Genomic DNA, 14261 nt, shown 5'->3' with positions numbered 1-14261 from the left:
GGGACTGCCCGTCGAGGTGCGCGGCTCCAACGGGGCCTTCTACAAGGTGAGGCGGCGCGCCGGCCGGGGACACCGGTCTTCGGCGCCCTCCCCCCAGCCAGGGAGGGGGAGAGTGGGGCGGGATCGCGCCTCCGGAGCGAAGTCCTGGCCCTTCGAACCTTAGCCCCACGCTCCCACCCGCAGCCCTCCCGGGGAGACCTCTGGAAGTTCACCCCTTTCCTCCTATTTTTGGTCCCTCTATTAATTACACCTGCTTTAACTCCCGACTGGGAGAGAATGAACATCGGTGCTCATTATTGTGCTTGGATCAGCGTCCGCCCCCCCCCAACCGGGACCCCATTTTCCCAGCTTCTCATTGACTTTTCTTGTTTCCTAGTAGAAGACCTACCTTAGACCTTAATCACATCTCCCCTCCCCCCCACCCCTTCTGCACGGTCCAAGCACATGGAGAATTCTCTTTCTTCTTCCCTATCAGCCCCTTGGGAAGGCCGGCCCATATTAGATCCTTTTATCTTCCTCACTGAGGCCTCTGCCTCCCGGCCCTGGAAGACTGACCCCACTTTCGTGTTACGTTTCTGCTCCCAAGCCAAGGAGAAACGGTCAGAATCCATTTATGACATTTGCTATCTTTGACCTCGGCCACTCTGGGTTGTGCCGGTCAAGTTCCCTCCTAGCCGTAAGGTGGCATCTTTTCCCGAGTCTCTCACCCCACCCCTTTATCCCGAGGCCGGCTGGTCTGCGACTCTGCGACTCCACGGCCACGGGGTTCTTTTTGTCATCTCATTTTGACCTCAGATGTTTTCAGACCGTTTTTCTAGGTTCTTCACATCTCGAGGAGGGGAGGCTTCATGTTCACCGTCTGCAGTGGCCCAAGGGGGGAATCTGGTGGTAGGGGTTTTCCTTAAGAATCTTCTTAAGGCTTTCCACTTCTAGAAGACTTTTTGGCTGACTCTCAGTTTGGGAATCTGATCGCCTTCTTTTGGAGAAGGGAGTCTTCATTCAGCTCTTTCCTTGTCCAGGATTTATTTGGTTCCTTACAACTCTGTTTAACTACCATCTTTATTCCAAATCCATTTTCCAGGACTTTTTTTTTTTTTTTTTTTTGGTCCCCCGTTTAGATTCAGCCAGAGGGGGACTCCTCTTGCCGCTCAGGAAGGTCTCTTTGTGTCACTGTTGGTGATTTTGAACCTCCTTTGGACTTTGTGCCCGGACCCGTCCTCGCAGAGACTTTTGATTCCCGCCTTCTTTCATTTTACCCTGAGGAGCAACAGCAGAGATGGCTTCTGAAAATGTCACATGTCTGGAGAAGAGCCCCCTTTCTTTGGCTTCCTTTCATGCCTTTCTCTCCCTTAATGGATCTCTACACCTTCATGCCCTTGGAAATGACTTTCTCCTTCCAGTCTAACTGGAAAGGGTCTTGCATTTGCCCTTGTACTGGAAGGTACCTGCCCCAGCTTCAGCTGATAAGTTCCTTGCCGCCTTTGTTTACCCACCCTACATACCTATGCATTTGTACCCGCTTCCCTCCCCAGGTTTCCCTGGATTCAGTGCCTCTGGCTACTCTTATCTCCCTTCACTTATCCCGTCCTCTCCAGGCTGGAGGCTTATCCTACTCCTGTGGCCAGCGTGTTTCCCCGGGGAACCAACTTACTCCGAGTCTGAAGGAAGCGCCCAACTGACCTCTCTGTCATTCTTTCTGCATACTTCTCCAACAGGAGACTCTTTCTCCTGGCCTGCCTCCCCAGCATTTCTGTTTTCTTTGGCAAAAGCCTCCAATTCCTTTCTGAATCTGATCGACTGCGTTGGTCTCTTGTCTTCTTTTTCTTCAAACTTTGCGTTACCTTTGTCGAAAGACCCTTCCTCCCAGGATTTTAGCCCCGTTTCCCCTGCTGTCTTGTCCTTCATCCTGGTCTGCCCCACTCCCGAGTTCTGGGTCCCAGGGAAAGTGGTGCTTAGCGTTTGAGATTGAGATCCGGCGTTCGCTTTTGCTCTAGGAAGCATAGGACTAAGCATCTCTGGGAAAGATTGGTGTCTAGTTCAGACTAACCGTGTGAGACGGATGCGAAGGGAGCGACCAAAATCTCTGAATCTTTCCCTCTTTGTGGGCCGTGGCGGTGATGCACTTGGGAGAATCGGGAGGAGGATATTTTGAATCGGAAAGTAGAGTTTGCAGTTGAGCTGAAAGCCAGGTGATGTGGATTTTCTGTTCTGGCCACGCTAGCATTTTGTGGCCCATGGCTCAGTTAAAAACAATAAATCCCTAAATTGAGATGAAGCTTTCTTCAACTTTGAGTGCCTTAAAGATACTTACCGTTCTGACCTTGCTACTGATTTAATATTCATGACTCAGCAAACTTTGGTGCGGGTTAGGCAGTGTTTACAGTGTTTCTAGAATTATGAATTTGGGAAAGCCCCTTTCTCTTGCCTTAGAATTGGGTCCTGCTGTTGGACCTCCGAGTTAGGGAGAACTTCAGGTCTGGGGTCTACCTTCCGTACCTGTCCCGTCAGCCCTTCCTTTCGGTGGCTCTTACATGTATTTTACTCTTTGAGCTGTACTCTCCCAAATAAGTGTCTGTTCACCTTTCAGGGCACAGTCACCAACTTTCCAGGCCTTGCCTGGATATCCCAAGTTTCCACCCCTTCCTTAAGGAATTTAGCATCCTCCGCTGCAACCTGTGGTTTTTACCCAGACCCTGCGTTTCTCCTAGAGCTCCCTCCTCTCAGAGCCCAGGACTAGGATGGAGGTGAGGACTAATTTCATATCTTGTAATTGGAGGAAACTGAAGTATCTAGAAGCCTGGGGCACTCTTCCGTCTGGTCCGAGGCCCTATAAGCCAAAGCCACGATGTGCCATGGCCACTGAGTCGGAGTCTGAGTCATTCTTTGGCTGGAGTTGGCCTCCTAGAGGTTGACTCACCTGCTTATCTTCTTAAAGAGCATGGGCCGAGCGGAACTGGGAGCTCACCTTCTACCACTGATCTCTTTGGAGGAAAAAAGACGGTGATGCGGGTGAGCCTGAGGAGCAGAGACTGGGGGGGAATGTGAAGTCGAGGAGAAAGCTTGTTTTGGAGAATGTCTGAAGGAAAAAGACCCTAGAAGTCGAAGAGCGGGTGTGGGACACTCTTGAACTGCTGAGTAATGTGAGGGAAAACTCCATTTCTGAGCGCTGCATTTCCGCCCTGGGCATCATGGTAGCTGGAAAACGCAGGGATCGCTACTCCTGCCTGCGGGCCGCCCTGACAGATTGGGGGAGAGTCGGGTGAGGGCTTTAGTTTACACCTTTTGCGTAGATCTAGGAGTGGAACTTCTTCCCAGAGGACGGAGACAAGTGCTTCTCTTCTGTCTCTTCCACTTCCTTGTGTCTCATCCCTAAATGTTTTGAGAATAGCTCGCTCTCGCTCTCTCTCACTATTTTTCCAAGCTTGGAGATGGACATACTGGATAAAGTCAGCTGAAGAGGCTGGTTGAACTGTCTCTAGAAATCCAGACAGACCCTCATAAAGGGAGGAAAGTACAGAAGCCAGGGCTGCAGTGTGAGTGGTTATGGGAGGAGGATCCAAAAGGGAAGAGGGACTCAGCAGCAAAAGCGCATTGGAACGCTTGCGTGAACAGTAGGCGTGGGTATTGATGGGGCTGAGTGAAGAGTGGGAATAACCTGTGTGGGGAGGGGAGGGGAGGGCAGAGTAAAGTAAAGAAGAGGCCGGGCAGCCCCAGGAGTACTGAGCGCCTCGGACACTAGGGAGGCCCCAGAATGTCCTATCCCGAGAGAAGGGAAGGGCGGCCAGCCGGGGGCAAGCGTGAAATCTGGGTCCGTTTGTCCCGACGGAGCGGTCATGTGCGTGACTGACCAGTTCTTGGAGGTGCGAGGGGACCAGTCTGCCTTGTTAGTGTTCTCTCCTGAGCCCAGCTTTTGTGCCTACCCACAAAGCTCAGGAATAGTTCTTGTGTTAGCCTCTTGAACCCCCTGATTTTTTAAAACAGCTTTATTGAGGCATAAGCAGTGAAGTACGTATGTTCAAAATATAGTCTAAGTTTTGACATCCACATCTATCTCTAAGTATCTGTATAGGTCTATGTCAGACCATTACCACAGTCAAGGTATTTTATTTCCATCACTCCCGAAAGTTCCCTGTCAATCATGGCTCTCCTTTCTGTCATTAATACATTAATTTGCACTTCCTGATTTTTGAACAAAAGTGAAAAGGCACCTCAGTATTGAAAGGGTGGTCTTTTCAACAAACGGTATTCAAACAACTGGCTACCCATGGATAATAAATGAGTTTTGATCATATCTTGCACTATATACAGATTTTAATTTGAAAAGTGGATCACAGGCCTAAATGCAAAATCCAAAAAACTTCAGAGGAAGAGATATGAGAAAACTTTGTGGCCTTAGATTATAGGCAGAGGTTTCTTAGGAAACTAAAAGCTCAGTTATGAAAGAACAGATCGATCAGTTAGACTTTCAGAATTAGCAATCCCTAATTTTGGGTATGAGAGAAATCAGTAGAGAAAGTAGGAAAATGTGGAGCATAGGATTGAACACACAGCTTTGGCCTCTTCGGTGAGGACACAGACGGTCTAAAGTGGACCAACCATTCCATCATCCCTGTTCCTCTCCCATGTCATGATCCAAGATTGGGGGTTTCTATGAATTTTGTCCTCATATTCATGACTGCATCATAGTCTGCCATTCAGGGATCTCACGTGTCTTAAGTCACGATTTTTCCTTCTGTAAATGATGTTCATCATCTTGAACTTCATCAGTGTTCTGAGTATTCATTCACTTCGGACCCAGGCGCCGAGGCACCAAGTACACTCAGGTCTCTTGCTGCATCGGGAGCTAGACCCTCCTCTCTCTTGGCGGATCCTGATGTCCTCTAGGTGTTCCAGGACAGCCACTCACTGTCTCATGGGGTATTCTTAGCCCTGCTGAGGCTTGTTGGTATTTTAATTGAACTCTGGCAAGTTGCTCAGCACAACAGGAGGTGGACAGATAGGCCCCTGTGGGAGCCGTAGTGGACCATTGGTTTCCAGGCTGTTCTGATGCAGGTGATGTGTCCCCCTTCTATTTAATTTCTGTATCCTCTTTTATTTCTGGATTTTGCTAACTCCTTTTCCATGCCAATACCATTTTCTGTGTCTCTACCTCAACATTCATATTCTCTCCCCAGTACCGGTTTTTTCTGGCCCTATCTTTAGATTGTGTCCCCTTCTAATACTGTAGGTAATGGTTTCTGAATGTCTCTGTTCCATTCCCTTGATGGCCACAGTGGTGGTAAATTGTCCTTTTCTTTTTCTTTCTTTTTTTTTTTTCATTTATCCTAAAATCCATTCTAGGGCTTTGTGAAGGATGTCCATGAAGACTCTGTTACCATCTTCTTTGAAAACAAGTAAGATCTTGGGAATAGAGAATCTCACATCCTAGAAGGAGCGTGGAGGGGAGGGGGCGTGAGTCCTGTGAGGAATGTAATAGGTGGGAGAGAGCCAGGAGGTTGGGGGGGCGGGGAGCAACTTCAGTGGATCCCAGGAGATGAACAGGCTGAAATTTGATGAGGGTGGGGGACATCTGACCTGGTATTTAGTTGCTAGCAAGTGACAGAAGACACCAACGTGGAGGAGGACCTGGAATTGAGCCTCTGATCACCAGGGAAGGTGGAAATTGCCCAGTAGAGGCAAGAACCCCTTCCTGAAGAAAGGGGCAACCCCATTAACCCGAGTGGCTTTCATGGCACGGTTTCCCTTGCAGCTGGCAGAGTGAGAGACAGATTCCTTTTGGGGACGTCCGGCTGCCACCTCCAGCTGACTATAATAAAGAGATCACAGAAGGCGATGAGGTAGAGGTAAGGGCCACGGCGTCCACCCTTTCTAGAGGCCACTTTTCCCAGGACTCTGCATCTTCCTTGCCCTGGTACCGGTACCCTAGGCTCCTTGCTGCGCCCAGCCCGGCGGCCTGTGGCAAAGTGGAACACCCCAGTTCCCCGTCAGTGTTGTGATCAGCCGAACTCTCAGGGGCTTCCCGGTTTCGGGGAGTCCCTTTTCCTCGTTTGTGGTCAAATGTGCATGTCAGATCACACTCTGATTTTCAGTTCGCTCCTTCCTCTAGTTTCCTTTGTCTTGGTGTAGTGCGCCAGTCAGGCGTCTGGATGCTTATTCCACTCGTGATGTTTTGGGATGGTCTTTAGTAACTCTTTTCTTTTCAACTTTCCTTCAGGTTTATTCTCGAGCCAACGAGCAGGAACCTTGCGGCTGGTGGCTGGCCAGGGTGCGGATGATGAAGGGAGATGTGAGTGACCGGGGGGCCTTTGGAGAGCTGCCCAGGCGGAACTCGGAGTCACAGGCGTGGGAGACAGGTGCCCAGGTCGTCCGTAACCTCTCCTTTCTTCCTTCCTTTCTGCCAGTTCTATGTCATCGAATATGCTGCCTGCGATGCCACGTACAATGAGATTGTCACCCTGGAGCGGCTCCGGCCAGTCAATCCCAATCCTCTTGCCACCAAAGGCAGCTTCTTCAAGGTGACCATGGCCGTGCCTGAGGATCTGAGAGAGGCGTGAGTTCCTGGTGTCGGGAGGGGCCCCTCAGCAGTCCTCCCCTCCGCCCTGATTTCTCCCAGCACCCCTTCCTGAGCACCTTCTCCAGAGCCCTTCTTGCCCCCAGTTCCTCTCTCCATCCCTGTTCGCTTACTTCAGTCCTTCCTCTCTTCTCCTTTGTGTCATCCCTCCCTCTCCTCTGAGCGTGTTCCTCTCCCTCTGCAGCTGCTCCAATGAAAACGTCCATAAAGAGTTCAAGAAAGCGCTGGGAGCGAACTGCATCTTTCTTAACATCACAAATAGTGAGCTCTTCATTCTGGTGAGTTATTTGGCCTGAGTTTCACGTAAGCCCTTACAACAGTTTTTCCTTCTATCTTTTTAACTCCTTTGCGGAAAGGGAGGTGCTTGGAGATGCTTGTATTTATTTGTCAAAGGAGACTTTATTGTTCAGACCCCTGTGGGCCCAGGTAGCCCATGTTTCTGTAGTCTCCCTCATGTAGGACCTTAGTTTATTTTTTTTTAACTTATCCATAGTGTTGCCATCTGGGCTGGACTCTTTCTTGTGTATTAGGACTCAAATATAGACTGTATGGTTCGCAGCTCTGCTTGCTGCCTATGATCATGGCCCCTCGGTACCCAGAGTAGGCCCTTGTGAGACGGACAGTGATTTTCCTCTTCCCTAGCTTCATTTCTTAACTCCTGTCCTAGATATTCAGGCACCCTGCTTCCCAGCCCCTGGCCTCCCCGTGTGTATTCACTCTTTTTTAATGGCTTTTCCATCGGTTTCTTCGCAGTCGACCACAGAGGCTCCCGTGAAGCGGGCGTCCCTGTTGGGTGACATGCATTTTCGAAGCCTGCGCACCAAACTGCTACTCATGTCCCGCAACGAAGAAGCCACCAAACACCTAGAGGTAAGTTCTGGCTCCACTTTTTCCTGTGGAGGTATTGTCCTCCTCGCTTCTGCCTCTGTCCTTCACCCGTGCTCTTGTATTTACAAAATAGGAAGACTACGGTCTTTCTGGGCCATTAAACCTGTGTCTGCTGTTTTACCCCAGACTCCTCCAGGTGGCAGAGCTCCATCCTGTTAATGATAGTACAGTTGTTCCTGAACTTTTCTCTTAACCGTGGGACCCTTTGATCAAGCGAAGTGTTATTTGAAAACACGGTGCATAAAACAGATCAATCAGAGCAGCTCTGTCTAAAAGTAGAAGAGGGGGTGTGGCTCTGACTCCACGGGCCTCCCCCAGATCCACCTCTGGGAATCAGACTGCTTTGCAGGGCGTATTTGAGAACCATTTGTACACTGGAAAGACCACCGGACTTGAAACCCCAAGTCTTGTTTTGTCAAATATTGACTTTTGGCAGATCATTTGATTTCTGTGTGCTTTCTCTCTGTGACAATGAGATAGGTAGACTAGAATATTTCTACAAGGTCTTCTTCAGTTCTGGTACCTTATGGTCAGATTCCCTTTTCTTAGGTAGTATGCCGTCCTAAACAAGAGAACTGATCCTTGGGGGAGGCTTCTCTCTGGGCCTGAGCAAATGCTGGTAGTCTGTCACTTGTGCAGGGGTGCTGCTCATGGCACTGTGCAGTTAAAAATTAACCTTTTCCCCCAGATGATACAAATTCTGTCTGCTCCAGGGCCCAGGGAGCAGATTCTCTGGTGACCGAACGTAGACTTTTCAACTCTCCTAGGACCTGGCTGTACTGATGGGTGTAGAAAAGCGTGCTGGATACTCAAGTTAGCCATCCGTGCAAGGTCTTAAGTCAGGGTGCCTGGTTGGCTAAACTGGTAGAGCATCTGACTCTCTATCAGGAGTGTGAGTTCAAGCCTCACATTGGATGTGAGCTTATTACTTAAAAAAAAAAAAGGGGGGGGGCCCTGGGTGGCTCAGTTGGTTAAGCATTGGACTTCAGCTCAGGTCATGATCTCAAGGTTTGTGGGTTTGAGCCCCACATCAGTCTCTGCTCAGCGCGGAGCTGGCTTTGAATCCTCTGTCCCATCCCTCTCTCTACCCATCCACCATGTGTGGGTGCTCTCTCTCTCAAAAATAAACATTAAGAAAAAGAATAGGAGCATGTCTTTGTTTTTGAGAGATTTTGCCCTCTTTTTAAAAAAGTTATTTTGAAACAAGGACTGTAAAGGAAAAATATATGAGTGCCCTTGTACCCATCAGGCCACTGAAGAAATAAAACCCTTGGCAACTTGTTCAGAGGACGGTTGTAAATCCTCTCCCTCCCTGTCTTATTTTGAATACCCCGTGTAGTGCCTGTTTTCTCCCTTTCTCTCTCTCTCTGCCTCGTGTAAGTCCTTGCTGCAGCACAGCCTCGTCCCTCGTGGAAGTAGGAAGTAGTGGACTGCGATCGGAAATGTCCCATTTTAGACATCTCTCCTGTTTGGGGCTTCCTACCTAGGATTCTCTCTTCTAGAATCTTCCCTGTCTTCCTGCTCTTGTACCCAGGTGTCTCTCTAAGGGTTGGTTGTGAAATGAGGTATTGTGTTTACGGCTTCTTTCCTGCTTTTTCAAGCCCTTGCTTTCTACTCCACTCGTTGGGTTTTACTTTGGGAGTTGATAGTAGTTTGGTTAAGTTGATAGTAGTTTCTTACCCTTGCATTCACCTTGTGAAAGGTCCTTCCTCACCGACTTTATTTAATCCTCTTGCTAGTCTGGGAATGGGGTAAGTCAGGGGTAATCATTTAGCAGAAAGCATGTTTTGTTTAGGATCACATAAGCAGATGGTGTTAGGACCAAATCCAGAGCTTTGTGGCTCCCAGCCGAAACTCAGCCCTCATTTACCTCCTCACCCCGCTAGGCATTGGGGTCTGCAAGGTAGGAGTGGAATGAGAGGTTCCTGACTCCTTCTGGGCAGGGCTTGGCGTCAGGGGGCCCGGGTAGTTCTGACTTGCTTTCCACGCGTTTTTCTCGCGCTGAAGTTACGCCGCGTGTCGGGTCCCCTGCACGGTGTGTGGGGTCCCGCCGCCACGGATCCAGCAGCGCCTTTTCCTTTCAGACCAGTAAGCAGCTGGCGGCGGCCTTCCAGGAGGAGTTCACGGTGCGAGAGGACCTGATGGGACTGGCAATTGGGACGCACGGTGCCAACATCCAGCAGGCCCGCAAAGTCCCTGGGGTGACCGCCATTGAGTTGGGCGAAGAGACCTGCACTTTCCGCATCTACGGGGAGGTCAGTAAAAGACAGCTGTCGCTTAGGTCGTCGGGGGTGGAGAGGAGAGAGGGTGAGGAGGTAGCCAGAAGCCTGAGTCTTGTCCACCTCCCTCCCGGACTTGGTGGCAGCACACTTGTCCGAAGGCGGAGGGTGGCAGGAGGACCGCTGCTGGAGAACCCGGCCCTCTGTGAGTGACTGCTCCCCCTGCTCTCTAGACCCCGGAGGCGTGCCGACAGGCCCGAAGCTACCTGGAGTTTTCGGAGGACTCCGTGCAGGTGCCCAGGAACCTCGTTGGTGAGTTGAGGGTGTGGGATTCCCTGAAGGGGTTCTGGGCCTGGCGCCTCCCTGTGACTTGCAGTGTCACAGGACAGGGCCACCAGCCTTGTACGAGTGACGGAAATGGAAGAGCAGGTTCTAGGGATTGTAGTCTTTTTGTCCTGTGAAAACTCACCAGAAACTTAGCAGCAGGAGAATATTAAACTGGATGTGTATATAGAAGCTGGAAAAGTGTTTATCTTCTCCATTATTCTTTTTTTCTTGCCTGTAAAAAAAAAAAAAAAAAAAAAGCCTAATTCCTCCTTTACTCATTCAGGCAAAGTGATTGGGAAGAACGGGAAAGTGATCCAGGAGATTGTGGATAAGTCCGGTGTGGTGAGGGTTCGCGTCGAAGGTGACAATGACAAGAAGAACCCCAGGGAGGAGGTATGGCGCCTCTGCACCTGCAGACTGGTTTCCAGGAGTAGGCGGGGCCGTTGGAGGGCCCTTCTACGTGGGCCGGGGTCTCTAGAGGGTGGAGGATGGGAACTGCGGTCTCCCCCAAGAGATGAGAGCCCAGAACCAGCCCCCTGGGCGGGCTTCCGGAGGAGGCAGGGCGGACTGACTACTTGCATCGAGCCTCCTAACCCTCTGTCCTCTGTGCCGCGCAGGGCATGGTTCCCTTCATATTTGTTGGCACCCGGGAGAATATCAGCAATGCCCAGGCTCTGCTGGAATATCATCTCTCCTACCTGCAGGTACCCGAGCCCAAAGCCTGGGACAGGGAAGATCTGGGGGTAGCAAGGAGACCAAGGCTGCCAGTGGATAAAGTCAGGAGTTGTGATGCCCAGTTTGTGTCTGAGTAGAACAGAACACGCGGAGTGGAAATTTGGGGCTGCGGGGCCGAATCGCAGGATTTTCCTTGCCTAGCTCGTGTCTTCCATGTAGCGTTCCTGAGAGTTCAGGTGTCGGGGGACAGCCAGGGCAGAGCAGCCTGAGAGGAGGCAGCTGTGTGTTGATGTTCCATCTCCCCCCACTTCTGTATCTTCCTCTCTCTCCCACCAACCAGGAGGTGGAGCAGCTTCGCTTGGAGAGGCTGCAAATCGATGAACAGCTTCGGCAGATTGGGCTGGGCTTTCGGCCTCCTGGGAGCGGGCGCGGCAGCGGTGGCAGTGACAAGGCTGGCTATGCCACCGATGAGAGCTCGTCGTCCTCCCTCCACACCACCCGCACCTACGGGGGCAGCTACGGGGGCCGCGGCCGCGGCCGGAGGACAGGCGGCCCCGCCTACGGTAAGAGCTGTGGGGCTGAACAGCCGCGGGCCTCGGAGAGGCGGGGGTCTGGGGGCCTCTCCAGGGAGGGTGATGGCCACATGGAAGATGCGGTTGGCTGGGGGACTTGTAGGTGAGGGGGGTGGGGGCGAGTGACCCTGATTGAAGCCCGCTGTGTCCTTCAGGCCCCAGCTCGGACCTGTCCACAGCTTCTGAGACAGAGTCAGAGAAGAGGGAGGAGCCCAACCGAGCTGGGCCTGGTGACCGGGACCCCCCGACCCGGGGGGAAGAAAGCCGGAGGCGGCCAATTGGGGGCCGGGGTAGGGGACCCCCACCCGCCCCCCGGCCCACCACAAGATACAACGCTTCATCTATCAGTTCAGGTACTAGTAGCAGACAGCTGGGTTCGAGAATGTAGGCCGAAAGATGATGGACAGCTGATGACCAGCTCCTCCTCTTTCTCTAACTAGTGCTGAAAGATCCAGACAGTAACCCGTACAGCCTCCTGGACACCTCCGAACCAGAACCTCCTGTCGATTCAGAGCCCGGGGAACCCCCCCCAGCAAGTGCCAGGCGCCGCCGCTCCCGCCGCCGCCGCACCGACGAGGACAGGACCGTCATGGACGGAGGCCTGGAATCAGACGGGCCCAGCATGACGGAGAACGGCCTAGGTGAGGGCCGTGCCTGGTAGAGCCGGGAGGGAACTGAGGTGTGAGAGGTCAGGTGCATGGCTCGGGTTTTCTCTGCCCCACAGAGGACGAGTCAAGACCCCAGCGTCGGAACCGGAGCCGCCGACGCCGTAACCGTGGGAACAGGACTGATGGCTCCATCAGTGGAGACCGTCAGCCAGGTCAGCTCCCGTCGGGGCCTGTGTCCTTCCTCGGAGCTGAGAAGACGGTGTGGGGGGTGAGGTTGGGGTTTAGTGGGTGTCTAGGAGCTGGACACCTGGTTCTTTCTGCAACTCTCGGTCCTCTGTCCTCTGCAGTGACCGTGGCTGACTATATCTCCCGAGCAGAGTCTCAGAGCCGCCAGCGGCCACCCCTGGAGCGCACTAAACCCTCCGAGGACTCCCTTTCTGGACCGAAGGTAGGCCTGCGGGAAGTCTTTCAGCCCGCCTCCTTTTCTCTCCCAGGGCAGGGCGCAAGGAATTCGTAGAGAGACCGCTTGCTACATTGCAGAGGAAGCAATGTTTAGGGCCTAGACTGCCGCCTAGAATAGTGAAAAGTTTGAACAGGACAGAGGGAGGTTTGTTCTGGAGCTTCTGGGCTCCCATAAGAGTTCCTAGAGCGGCCCGGTTGCAGGGGGGAGGGGGGGATATCAGCCCCTGGGACGCCAGATGCCACAGCACTGGGATGGTAAGGGATGCCTCACCTGAATTTCCACTGACGGTCGTCCTTCCTGCCTGTCCCTGTTTTGTTTCCCACTTCCTCCCCAGGGAGACTCTGTCAGCAAGCTTCCTAAGGGCCCCTCAGAGAATGGGGAGCTCTCGGCCCCCCTGGAGTTGGGCAGTTTGGTGAACGGGGTTTCATAAGACCTCCGGCCCACATCCCTCCCTTCATCTCGCTTGCTGCCCAACACCACGGCCTCACAGGCCCGACTGACCTGCGCTGGAGCTGCTCTTATCTAGGGGGGAGGGGGGTGGCACAGCAGCTTGGGTCCCCCCTCAACCTCCAGGAGCCCGTGGAGGGGTGTGTAACAGGGTCATACCCCCTCCCTCTTGTCCGCCCGTACCCCCAGGGTGAGGGGAGCCTCTCCTTCCCCATCAGACTGGATGTGCCTTTATCCTCCAATGCCCCGATCTCTCTGAACACCCCCATTCTCCGCCTGCTGGTGCGGGGTGCTCCTTGATCCACCCAGATTTGACAGTTCAGGGGGGCTCCCCTGCTATCCCTCCTCCCATCCTGTACCGCCCATTTCTGGGGCCTCATCACTGTGGAAGACGGGGATAGTAAGGGTAGAAGTGGGTGGGAGGCATGGGGAAGGTTTTGGAGTAGAACCAGGGGTGTGTATGAAGCGGGGGTGACAAGGTCCCCCAGGGGAGGGGGGACCAACCTTGTCTGGTGGATGAGAAGGCGTATTTATTTTTCACTGTACAGTATTTAAAAAGAGAATAAAAAATCCAAATGGCTCTGTGGTTCCCGCGCCTTCCTTGTGCCCAGCTTGGTCCATCAGATTCTCCAGGCTTCACTTGCCCGGGCCCTTGTTTCTGGTTTCTCCACACCTGGCTTCTCTAGGGTTCCAAAGATCGCTTCTGGGAATTCCTGACATTCCTAGGTTCCCCAGGCCCGGGGTTGCTTCCACGGCCAGAGGACAGTGGCCTGTGGCTTGTGGCTTCTCCCCTCCCCCAGGTTTGCAGGTAGGAGAGCTGGGCCACTCCTTTACCCTGAGTCACAGCAGGCTAGGTAGGACTGCTCCCAGCCCTTTCTGCTGTGAGTGGAGAGCCAAGGCCGCTGCTTAATCCGATTACCTGAGGCCTGGGGCTTGGGCTGGGCCCGGGGCAGGATGGGGAGCCGGGTTCCCTCACGACAGCTTCTGGGACGTCGGTGTCCAGCCCCCACTCCTGCTGGCTCTCTGCTCTGGGTCCAGGCTTTCTCTCTGGCGTCCACACTGCTGACCGCTCAGCCCTTGGGGCGGGCGTGTCTTGGGGTTGCTGGCTCCCTGCGTTCAGACTCCAGTTTGGAGACAGATCCTCAGGCCCCGGAGAAACCAGGCTTTGGGGGCTGGAGTTGGGAGGGTTGAAGTTTTCTCAAGGGGCTGAATCACCACTTGAGCACCTGCTGGGATGACTCAGGAAACAAAAACGGCCTGCCTCCCTCGGCCTGACTTTGTTGCCCCAGGGGCAGGTCAGGGGTATGGAGGAGCAATAGGCACTAGGAAAGGGTTTTGGGTAGGGGGTGGGGTGTTCCCAACTTCCTCCTGGCTCAATTGGGACCCTGAGGGCTTTTGATTCCCCGGTGCTTGGTCCCATTGTGCCAAAATAATTGACTAAATAGCCAAAACTCAAGAAGGGAGGGGAAGCCGATCAGAGCTAGATCAGAG

At 52.9% G+C, this 14261-nt stretch overlaps 1 protein-coding gene across 1 annotated transcript; it reads left to right on the top strand.

Annotated features, from left to right (window-relative positions):
• The first annotated feature begins 6 nt into the window (after positions 1 to 6).
• FXR2 (FMR1 autosomal homolog 2) lies at positions 7 to 13350 on the top strand. Its single transcript, XM_029928169.1, has 17 exons — positions 7 to 46; positions 5341 to 5393; positions 5750 to 5843; positions 6215 to 6286; positions 6402 to 6550; positions 6756 to 6849; positions 7325 to 7441; positions 9544 to 9714; positions 9912 to 9990; positions 10289 to 10398; positions 10623 to 10709; positions 11021 to 11243; positions 11408 to 11605; positions 11693 to 11893; positions 11977 to 12072; positions 12208 to 12308; positions 12658 to 13350. Exons 4-17 carry the CDS (start codon positions 6272 to 6274, stop codon positions 12751 to 12753), a joined length of 1737 nt encoding a protein of 578 aa, XP_029784029.1. The 5' UTR covers positions 7 to 46; positions 5341 to 5393; positions 5750 to 5843; positions 6215 to 6271; the 3' UTR covers positions 12754 to 13350.
• The last annotated feature ends 911 nt before the right edge of the window (positions 13351 to 14261 follow it).

The sequence above is a fragment of the Suricata suricatta genome, chromosome 17 (assembly GCF_006229205.1).
Source record: "Suricata suricatta isolate VVHF042 chromosome 17, meerkat_22Aug2017_6uvM2_HiC, whole genome shotgun sequence".
NCBI lineage: Eukaryota > Metazoa > Chordata > Mammalia > Carnivora > Herpestidae > Suricata > Suricata suricatta.
Note: the sequence above shows the minus strand (reverse complement) of the source record. Positions and strands in the feature narration are given on the sequence as shown.